The sequence below is a fragment of the Diachasmimorpha longicaudata genome, chromosome 10 (genome assembly GCF_034640455.1).
Source record: "Diachasmimorpha longicaudata isolate KC_UGA_2023 chromosome 10, iyDiaLong2, whole genome shotgun sequence".
NCBI lineage: Eukaryota > Metazoa > Arthropoda > Insecta > Hymenoptera > Braconidae > Diachasmimorpha > Diachasmimorpha longicaudata.
Genome location: NC_087234.1, coordinates 3,247,624 through 3,259,256, shown reverse-complemented (window position 1 = coordinate 3,259,256; position 11,633 = coordinate 3,247,624). Strand labels below are relative to the sequence as shown.

Below are 11,633 nucleotides of genomic sequence, written 5' to 3'. Positions count from 1 at the left end.
ATTCATCCGCAATGAATAAAAATTCTTAGGTTCAACTTTTTATTTATTTTTTTTTCATTAATAAAATAATTACCTCTTTATTTTTCATTAAATCTTATTCGTGATTTAATCATACATTTGAACCCTCAAAAATCGCGATCAATTCTTAACAATGATAATTAATTCAATTGAATAAATCGAGCAGATAATTATCGCAATAAATCGTCCACCCTTACAACCAATGTTATCGCAACATTATTTTTTTTTTAATCTATGGAATTTTGATGCTTCCTTAGTGGATAAAATACTCTCCAACACTTGACATTAATTATTTGCCAGTGAAAAAACGTTAACATCGTACAATGGGCGGTGTTTTAGCATTTTTTTTTTATCGACTGATAAATGTTCTCTTTTGTTTAAAATTTATACAGTACAACAGCCCAATTAGAGTGGTAAATAAAAAATCATCACATTATTTTTTTTCACTCACAACAACTAAAATAATTTATCGATTTATGCGCTTTCGTTTCGGAATAAAAATGTGCGATCATTTCATTTAAATACCTCTTTGTTATTGAATTGGTGAATGGAAAATTATTCATGCATAACTAATCCTCCGTCTTCATCATATCTAGAACACAATGGGAATCATGATGTCATCGTGATCCCTTAGGCGTAGATTTAAAGCCATCGCGTACTATTATCTCCCCCGTAACCCAACTTTCTTGTGTTTCTCACGGAAATTGTTTTTTTTTTAATCCCTTTAGAAAACGTATTTTTTTAAAATCCTTTATTTATTTTTTTTTATACTTGTTATATCTTTACTCCTCTTCATGTGCCTACGTGCTCGTGGTTTTTTAAAAATTTTTTTTTCTCGTGTTAACGTGTTGTGTAGGTCTCTGCCCACCACAGATATGCATCCCTTTCGTTTGTTCCCCAGTAAGCTCCCTGTGTTATTTTTTCCAATGGTTTTCGTTATCTCACGTTCCCTCCCCGAGAAAATCTGGCTTATTAACGATCCTACGGGTTATCACGATTCATATTTTCAGGGGTTTTTTTTTCCAGGGGTGAAGGTTTTTAGATAATGGTGATAGCGGTTGAATGAGGGTATTTCCGAGTATGCATGACGTGATAAAAATCGGAAGAGACAATAATGCTATTAAGGATATCCAAGTGTCTCTTACAGCTTGAGAGAGATTACGCTATAGATTCAACAACTTTCAATCACCAAATTTGTCAATTAAATTTAAAAAGCAATCGTGAATATTCGGTTATTGAAGTAAAATTTGCTAGGAAATTATTTTTCTAATGATTTTTAACGATTTAAGTATGATTAAATTTTAAATTAATTTAAGTTAATTTTAAGTAAATTATTTCAATGGCGGGTAATTTGGTTATAAATTATTTACATAAGAAGCCCTTAATTTTGAGAAATCGCAATTTTTCAACTCGATGAATTTTTCTTCAAAGCTTTGAATTTTTTCTTCGAGATTAAATAATAAAATAGCTGTAAAATGGTAGAAAGTGAGGGTCATAGGGGCTCAAATGAAGGCTCTGATGTTTCCCCTGGTGAGGGAAAATAGGTAAATTATTTGGATATCCCCAACAAAAGGTTATTCTCCGGAATTTATACGAGGGGACTGATTTACGAGAGTGCTAGAACGGGAGAGAGGGTCATGTCTTGCGCCAAGTTCCGGTTCCCACAATTTTTCCGACCTCCTCCCCTTCCCCGAGCTTCGCAGTACAGCCGACACTTTCAAATCATCCCTAAATAATTTCGATAGAAATTTCCTGTTTCCCTCTCATGAAAAACAGACTTCTCCTCCCACCCAGAGACGATAAAAATCGATGAAGAAAACTGAACCCTTGACGACCACTCGTCTTTCGTAAAGTAGGCGTGACACCCTCGCATCTGGAGGGGTTCCCTAGTATTCCCGGAGATCGTCATCAGATGACAGCATCCCCATTATATCCCTCGAAGGAAACAAGGGAAGGAAAACAAATAGACGTATCATATCTATTCTTAAATATCTCGCATTGTTCTCCAGCATTAGCTGCCCCGTTCATACCCTTAGCGCCATACGCCCCTAAAAATTTACCAGCCCTGATAATCGATTACGACGAATCATCGTCGCACGTCAGTTGATTTTGTTTAAATTTTCCCAATTTCATTGAGGAAATGGTAAAATGAATCAAGTTGACTTGTCTATCAGTCGAGTTTTTGAGGAATATTTTCAAATCTACTGGATCTGAAATTTTGTGAGGGGAACCTGCTATCACCTAAGGGCCTGATTGATTATGAATCAGGCAAACCGTCATCAAGGAAACCTGATCAGGCCAGAGTTCTAGCCCTATGGAACCCGCTGGAGAAGGCGTACCATATAATTTGGACATTCGGCCTCGATTCGGTTCGAATATGGCATACCATGTTAGGTCATTATCAGTCATACCAGATCAGGTCTTGCCATGGTCGAAGTTATGCATGCCTGAGGACTGCAAACGACAGATATACCTCATCAGGTTCAACAAAGGCTACAACACGACATGCCGTATAAGAAATCGCCACTCACGCCGGATCAGGTTGTGGTCAGGTCGAGGTATGGCATAATTGAGTACGGTAAACCTGAGACATACCTGATCTGATAATAATAATTATTATTATTATAATACAATCATTATTATTTACTGTTCTTCAGTAATAATAAGAATTATTATCATTACATTTTTCAAAATCATTATAATTATTGAATATTTATTGACAATGATAGAAAAAGTTCCAATAAAAATTTTGGTATCTTCCTCAGATTCTGAAATATTCATCAAAAACTGGTGATCAGTCAAAAGTAACTTATCCCTTTTTATCACACAATCTCTGACTAAAAAATATCTGGAGCTGGCACGTGAGTTTTTCCAAGCCTTTAAAAATGAGTCAATTTTATCCCCCTACCCCCTTCTATTTTTCTTGAATTACCTTCAGCGTGTGATCCCCGAATTACAAAAACTGTAAATATGTTCACTATAAATCGGATATGTGTATTTGTTAACATGATGTGCTCACTACATACCAGTCCCATCGGCATATGGCGCTTTTGAATAAAGACATCAGCTTAAAAAAAGAAATCAGTAAAAGAAAAAAACGTCTCACCCATAATCTCGGATTTTTCTGAAGAATCACAGTCCCTCCTGTCGCATGCAAAAAAGCCGGAGGAGAATTCCGTCGATAATATACATTCTAAAAGTATACATTTTTCCTCAATAGCCAGATAGTGGGTTCTAAAAGCCAGAAATACCCGACGACAGGTACAGAGGTTCGGCGGGTAGTAAAGGGAATTGGTAGGAAAGTTGCGGAATGATATGTTAGATAGAAGCCAGAATAAATCGTCTGTACTGATACTCACCCCTATATACACATGCCCAGCATCATGTACCAAAAGCTCCCTTTCTCTCCCTCCCCTCCCCTCGCTCCCTACACCCGCACCCACCCTTCTGGCCTCTATATGCGTGAAATTGTGTATGGCATGTATTTTTTTTTTTATATATCGCTTTGTCGCTGACACAATTTCGCCATATTCTCCCCGCAATATGATTTATACGCGCGTGTGTGGCGACGACTTGGTGAAACAAGCAGTCAATGCCATGAGCACAGGAAAAAATTGTGTTGACGTTCGATTGAAATAAAACTGGACAACACCGAGGGCATAAAAGCACAGGGGGAGGGGGGAGGGAAAAAAAGCTCTCAGCGAGATTTTTTTTTTGTCCCCCGGATTTACCAGAGACGGAGGACAGGCTGAATGGGGAGGGGGGGGGGGGGCGAGGGAAGGGTAAAGGATGGCTGATTGGTCCCAGTGGCGTTGGGGTAAAATTGTGAGTGGTGGTAGAGGACTAATAAAAAGACAAAAAAAAAAACCTACCACGTTTGGAAACATCACGCCCCTCTGTCAGCACTTCGTGCAACGATCCCCCTCCCCCTTTCCCCCAGCGAATTATTGTCGTTTTTGTCTCCCCCAGGTATTTGTGAAATTGAAATCCTTTCTATTTCATTAACCCGGACCAAAAAAAACTCCAGTAATCTTGTTGTTTCAGTGTAACAGAGAAGGCTTAACATGAATTGGTCCGTCCAAACTTCTGAGGATTATTTCTTTTCGCATTTCGACGAGTGTCAAAAAGTTTTTTCATAAGCCATTCTCACCCGAAATTCTACCCCTTTTTATTATTACTCCATCGTATTCGTTGCTGGACGATATCGAGATATTAAATTCAATATTGTGGTTGGCGGTGAGAGGGGGCGGGGTGGAGTGTGTCTAGCTGTGTATGTGTGGGTGTGTGGTGGCGAGGGGTGGAGAGGGGGAGAGGGGGTTAAGTGAGTTACTCTACCTCGGTGAAGTCGATGAAGGTGAAACGTGAATTCTCCAAAGGTACGTTATTTACTAGGTATTTTCTTATCATTACGTTTGAACCAGAGAACGCGATCATGCACGGAGATAAATATTCCGTAAAAATAACGTATATTTTCCATAATTTCGGTGTCAAATTTAGCCGGAGAAAAAATTGTACGAAACTGTTACGTAATTCTTTCGTATTTTACCTCATTTTTACTGAATACTCAACTCCGCCTGGTGATTGGAACGAAGGAGGAGTGGGATTTTATCAGAATAAAATAGTGGAATATTTTTAAATTTTCCATAAGGCCTTCAGGGGCTGCAGGAGTGCAAGAGTGTCTACCTCGTGCATAACTATTCACTAATATATTTTTCTTTAATCTCTTCATTATGACAAAAAGGCAGCGTGGGTGGGCATTTTAGGAGAAGGCTTATACTTCATATCATTCACTTGAACCATTATCATTAATGCTGCCTATAAATCACATATAATGGGCCTATGATTGTGATTGATTGAATCGATTCATTACACTCGGTGCTGAGGCAAGCGTTGGGAGAAGGGAAGGGTGGAATTGTGAGGCTGTATTATTTGTTGTTAATGGATCGTGATATGTGTCCATCGCGATAAATTCACGTAAGTGTCCCCTTCCTCCCCTCCACCTCCCCTCACCATTTTATTCATTTCGTTATACTTATCTCAACTAACTTCACATTAGTGTGGTCCAAAAGTAAATATTTATATTCTCCCTTCCCTTCCACCCTCCCCCCTTCCCCATCACTCCCCACTTCTCCCCCCGCCCTTTTCTTCGTACGTCGTATATTAATGTCCTGAATGTTCACATCATACATCATGTCGGACGCATTTTCTACATTCGTCGCATTTATCTACACCACTTGGTAACATCCCCCCCCCCTCCATCACCCTTGCCCCTTTATAACCCCCCGTTGTTATCTCTATGGTCTATCTAATGCTCTCATAAAATTTTAAACCATGAACAGTCCACTTTCGTTCAGCCTCACATTCTTACTTACATTAAGCTTTTTTTTTATCATGTCTTTTTAGTATTATTTCACTACTCACAATGCCGTTGAGTCCTTCAATTGATCCTGTGAGGTTTTTTCACCTCCTCCATTATTTCATTATTCCTCCTTGTCTCTCTCTCATCGATGAAACTTCAGTACTCTTGGCTTGTTTTTCGCTATCTTGGTAATGGAATCCCCGGGCGACATTCGCGGCAGTGGAGTGTGTTGTTTTTTAATTTTCTTTTTCATTTGGAAAGTTTTTTCTTCTTTCGCGGTTGTTTTATTAGCCCAAGCCACCTGACGCTTTGGTCCCGTTGGTTCTTAGATTTGAGTTTCTTCGTTCTTCATCTGAAAATACAAGTTTGTTTGGAAACAGTGAGTAATGGTGTTTTACGGTGATGGGGAGATGAAAATTATTTAAAAATCGATATAAAGGAGGGGAGTGAGGGGGAACGAAGACCTTGAGGCTACGTGTCTTGTGTATATATTTTTTTAACATTAAAAAATGGCTGAATAAAATTAGAATTTGTCGGAGTTTTAAACGTGAATTGAGGGGAAAGAATAATTTGGGAAAAATTCTGGTGAAAATTACTGTGTTCAGGGGAGAGGGAATTTAAGTGTCAACAATTGAGACCATTTGATAATTAAAAAGTGGTACGAATTCAGTTTCTGCCTCATTAAAATTGTAATGAGGTAGAAACTCAAGTTATTTTATTGTTAACTCAGTGGGTGGAAAATTTTTTCTGCTTGAACTCTGAGAAGATGTAATGCAGCTAATTTTGAAAAGTAATATGTCGAAGTATCTTGACCAGAAGTGGCGGACAAGAGACCACGAATGGAAAATTACTACCTCATGGGACAGTGTTCAAGGGTAGATTAGGCCATTGCGGCAGTTGTGGTATGGAATCCCGTATGATTAAATAATGAAGGCGGAATCTCACTAAAAGCTAACACACAACATCAGAGGGGTTTTCGAAGTTGACTCGAATGCCTAACCTAATTTATCCCCAGGTCACATCGTCTGCTCGCCTGCCCCCCTCTTGATCCCATGTTTTATTTCATGATCCAATTACAGTGTAAATAATTTTCACCAACTTTACTTGGATGTTGCATGGCAACCGCAGGCCATCGTAATGTGTTAATTATTCATGCTACAAAAGTTACTGTACGCCGTAAATTACTGTAACCCGAAGCAATTCATATCATTGCTGTATTGGAGAATTGGTAATTAGTGGAGCCGTGTGGGACATTGGATTTCCATTGCTCCATGGGAGTCATCAATCTAACTATTAATTACTGATGATTGTCATTATGAGCCAGGAATGGGTTTATCGATAATTGAAAACAAGCGAACGGGGAGAGAAATATCAGGAGAAGATTCCACAATTGTTAGAAAAAAAAAATACCCGAGTCGACATATTTGTCTTTGATTGGATCTCAAAATGAGTTCTAACGAGAGACTATCAGGCTATTGCGAGGTCTGAGGTTTTTGAGCGTCAAAAAGACCTGGAAATAGTTGTCATTTCCCTTTTACCATTCAAGAGATCTAAACGAAGCAATCGATTGGCTCCCAGGGAGCCCTCATAGGTCTCAATCTACTATCCGGATAGTCCTGAATTTATTCTCCCAAATGACAACTATTGCAGGTAAGAGTGTGTCAAAATGGATCGACGAAAATTTAATAAAATTTCCCTCGATTCACGAAACAAAAATTCCAACAAAATTCTATTCCGTACAATTTGTGTAAATTTTCTAAAAACTCATAAGTCTGTGATACAAAGCTAATGATTACCTGTTTTATTAGCAAACGGATCCTTGGGATGATTAGTTTTAATAGCATTCATTCTCCTATTTTGTGGCCCAGTCTGTAAACCACCACCACCTCCTACCCCACCCCCCGGGGGTAGATGGGCAACTTGCTGGCTACATACAGTAGATCCCTGAGTTTGTCCACCTACCCCCGGTACCCCGGGTACTCTGACCCGAGGCTGCTCCACCGGAAGCACTCGACGTCTCTTCTTGGGCAGCTTGGCTCGCGCCTGCGTGTGACTGTAATACATTGCAAAATTGCTAACGATCACGGGCACCGGCAGGGCGATTGTTAATACACCAGCTAATGCGCATAATGCACCAACAAACATTCCAGGATAGGTCTTTGGCACCATATCACCATATCCAACAGTGGTCATGGTAACTAGTGCCCACCATAATCCCAGTGGTATACTCTTGAAGTCATTCTTCGGATTGGACTGGATCCTTTCAGCGTAGTAGACCAAGCTGGCGAAGATGACGATGCCGAGGACCAGAAAGAATATCAGCAGGGTGAGTTCTTTGGCTGATGCACGAAATGTTTGCATCAATATTTTCAAACCCGATGAGTGTCTTGTTAATTTAAACAGCCTAAGTATACGTATTATACTGAAGAATTCAAGTATATCGGCATTACCAAGATGGGCGGCGAATTTTTGTAATGCCAAATCAATGTAGAAACTCAGTGTTGCAACCATATCAATTAAATTCACTGTTGTACGTAGAAATGCCCAACGATTCGGACTTGCTGTTATTCGACATATAAATTCAATAGTGAACCATGCATTGCACATACACTCGATGTAGAAGAATGCATCGTGTGCATTTGTTTCAATTTTATCGTATGTTGTACTCGTTCCATTTCCACGTCTAGCTATTCTTCTCTCTATCACTGGTACACGCATATCAGGATGAGTTTTCAAGCAGAATGACACTATCGATACGCAGATGAAGAAGACGGATATAACGCCGATAATCTGTGAACAGAAAATAATGAGTGCTTCAATTTGTTACTTTTGCCTGGAATTCTGGGCATTTCTTGTGCAGCTCTTTTTCGTCTGTTTTTTTTTTCAAGGGACTTCTGTCCTGCTCTATCATCGATCGAATCGGCCATTTGGTACGGCTGAACGGTGCTTCACAGTGATAAGCCAAGAGGTTTTTTTTTAGCTTGCCTCGATGATGGCCACTCGTCCGGAAAATGTTCGGGAAAAGGGGGAAATTAAAAAGTTGAAAACGACAAGCGGAGGCCAGCGAGAATCAACTGTCGATAAGGTGTAGGAGAAAAATTTTATTCTAATAGCGAAGACGGCGGTGTAAATCACAGAGTTTAGGTCTTGATAATATTTTATAAAAAGCCAACTTATTTCCGGTCATTTGAAATTTGATTAAAGACGTGGGAAGAACCGCCTGTATCGGCAGAACTTCTCCGGGATTCCCCTGTGTCTGTGAATTGCGAGGGAGTTGCAGGATCAGCTACAGCTGGTTGAACAGATTGATAATCACATCCCTTAACATGGGAAATAAAAAAAATTATTTGATGGTATCATTGAAGTCCAAATGCCCAATAATACCCACTGCATCGATTCAAGTGTTTATCATTCTCATTAATCCCGGGAATTACTCTCATTAAAGATAATGAGGTACAGTGACTGGCTGAACCCGTTAAATCTAAACTTCCTGAAAGGAAAGCTTACCCAGCGCTGATGATTAAAACATTGACAGTACGTGTCAAATGCGGGTGAATTTGACCGCAGATAAATGGTAGCAGATAGACAGAACATTTGCTGATACTGGTGGAAAATCCACTCTCCATGTATGTTGAGTAGTAAAGAGGAGGAATGAGGGGATGGCGATTTGTGGGTGACCTCTGCAAGCACAATCTAGTCGACCACCATCCACCGGGTAATTCGTACTTGTACATATGATCAAATCAGACTGGCAAATTACACGTTGAATACAGGGAGACTGACGTGCCACAATGGGCTAAGGTACCTTCAGTAAATCATGATTATATTGATTGCGTGCAGCTTGTGTTTATTCGTGTTGATGATGCCTGTCATGATGAAGGGCGCCAGTACCAGTGGCTCACGATAATGAAGAAAATGAAAAAAGGACCACATAATCTACAGATGACGTGTGAGTGATGGAATTGAATCGTGCAGTGTCATTGGCAAAATTGATTGTCCATCAGCTTGACGCAACTTCTTGTCTGGGATGTCTTGTCTACCCAATGATGGAGACATTGGACGCAGGACAATGGAGATATTATTTTTAACAGGTGATGCTTTATTTTATTTTTAGGGGATTCGAACATTATCTGGCTGTTCAAATGCACTCGCTAAAATCGAAAATTCTATACAACTTCCGATGGTATTTGCTCGTTAAACTTCTGGGATGTGTAGCTGCAGCACTTCACATTCTATTGCTGGGGGCTGCTATCGAACGATGGCTTAGTAACGAGGTTTGTAACTTTTGGAGGATAAAGTGGATAGAACTGAGTTATAGATCTCCGTTTTAGTTTCATCTTTGAGATATGGCAGTCGTGAAATTTTGTTAATAAATGAATACTCAGACCTAGTAGCTTTCATCACCAATAATGACCGACACATCGGATTATTATTATAGCTTCAATGAAATTTTATTACCGACCTTGGCTGCATTTGAGGAGTAAGGTTCATCGAATAATGACCACATTTTGGGCTTGATTTTTTGCCACCACGTTAGCGTTCCGTTGAGATATGCCTCCTCGAATCCAAATTTACGGGCCAATTCCTCATCACTCGGCTTTTCCGTGTCCAGATCCAATCTGTCCAGGACAGTCAGGGTCTCCTGCGTGTCCCGATGCTAAACCCACAAAAAATCATTAAATCACAAATTTTCGCAGTATAATGAGGCACAACAGGGGGGGGGCATCCTATCCTGTCAGCCTCAATAAATCTGAAGGTCAAGAATAAAATTTATTTATACATTTGTTATTAGAAATGGGATAATTATAATGATTCAAACGTGTGAATGTAATTTTATTCTCTTTTATCTTATACACTCGAAAGACACAACTGCTCTGGTTTGTTACCTTAGAGGAACTAACTAAAAAGACTAAAGGGCCACAACACCCTGGACCTCATGACTCACATTAACAATTGTCCCACTCATACATCTCTTTTCACCCATAAAAATGTTTTCCAATCTCAAGTGGAGCCACGAAAATAAAAAAAATACAAATCGCACATAGACTTATTCAATCCAACTGCAAATTAATTTTTGATAAACAGTTTAAAATGTAAACTCCAATATCTCTCTGTAATTCTTTACTCGAAAACTTCTCAACGACACAAATAGCTAAATTCCTGGCATTAGCATTACTTGGAGGATGTCAGTGGCTCAAGGAAGTTTTCTTATTCGGTTTGAGAATGAAAATAGAACGAAAAAAAAAACTATTTGAAACTTCATGGTGAATGGAGAGCGATCCAATGTAATTTCAGAGTTTTAATGCGATAGATGATGAGATGATGGGAACTAGCGTTGGCAGAGCCAAGGCAGATATTAGATTAAGGCATTAGGTACCGCGTGAGGAAGTGCAAGAAGTATTTGGAGAGATTTTCGGATAGTGGGTCAATGCTAGAGAGGGAGTATCCTGTACCGTTAGGGGATGCTTCCTCACCGTTACCAAGGGTGACCGGCGCTGATGGATTCCTGGGCATCGGTGTCTAGTATAGGGTCAAATGAATTTTCCATACACTAGTGGGGAAAAAATGGAATTTTATAGACCGTTGGATATTACTTCTGAGGGGAGGGAGGGAGGGAGGGAGATTAAAAAAAATATTGGAGATGATTTATTCTGGATAAGAATAATTTTTTTATGGCAACGCAGTTCTCCTTTTATTTGATATCTTTCTAATGGCAATCGGCCATTAGAGTGCAGTGAAACTACCTGGAAAATATAGTCGTAATACATTTGCATAACGTTGAGCGATGGGGGTTGAAGTGGAGGAGAGGGTCATGGCCTTTGTCTAGGCAACAGTGTGTAAATGAGCTAGACAATAATGCACTAATTTCACAATGTGATAATCGTCACTGTAAATTGCGTGTAGCGATCGAGGCTTTCAGTTTTAATGGATTCGGAAGGTTAAATAAATAAGTAGTGAAGGGCTCTGTTCGGGTAATCAGGAGAATAGAGTTCCGGATTTGTGTCGGTGCGGGGAATTGAATTTTCGCTATTCTGGTGAGGTATTGCGGATGTATAGGAGGCATTACACCGAGAGAAATTCATGATGTGTGCAAAGGCGTAGCCGTCTACTCGAGGTATTGTTCCCTCCAATAAAAATTAACATTGAATGTCTTTGAGTTGAAGATTTGTTCTCAAAAAGAAACTAACACCGAATCAAAGTCGAAAATTTGCTTGAGATGAAGATCGATTCGGATTGAATTCATTGAGAAAATTTT

General features: G+C 39.5%; 1 protein-coding gene across 1 annotated transcript in view; it reads right to left on the bottom strand.

Moving 5' to 3' along the window:
- Window positions 1-5,274: 5,274 nt before the first annotated feature.
- The window catches only part of LOC135166969 (potassium voltage-gated channel protein Shaw), a 59,800-nt gene continuing 53,441 nt past the window's right edge, over window positions 5,275-11,633 (bottom strand). Inside the window, exons 4-6 of the mRNA XM_064129756.1 lie at window positions 9,840-10,034; window positions 7,174-8,167; window positions 5,275-5,729 (exon numbers count right to left, since the gene is read on the bottom strand). Of these exons, the coding sequence (XP_063985826.1) occupies window positions 5,665-5,729; window positions 7,174-8,167; window positions 9,840-10,034 (1,254 nt within the window). The 3' untranslated portion in view covers window positions 5,275-5,664. The remainder of the gene's footprint in view (window positions 5,730-7,173; window positions 8,168-9,839; window positions 10,035-11,633) is intronic.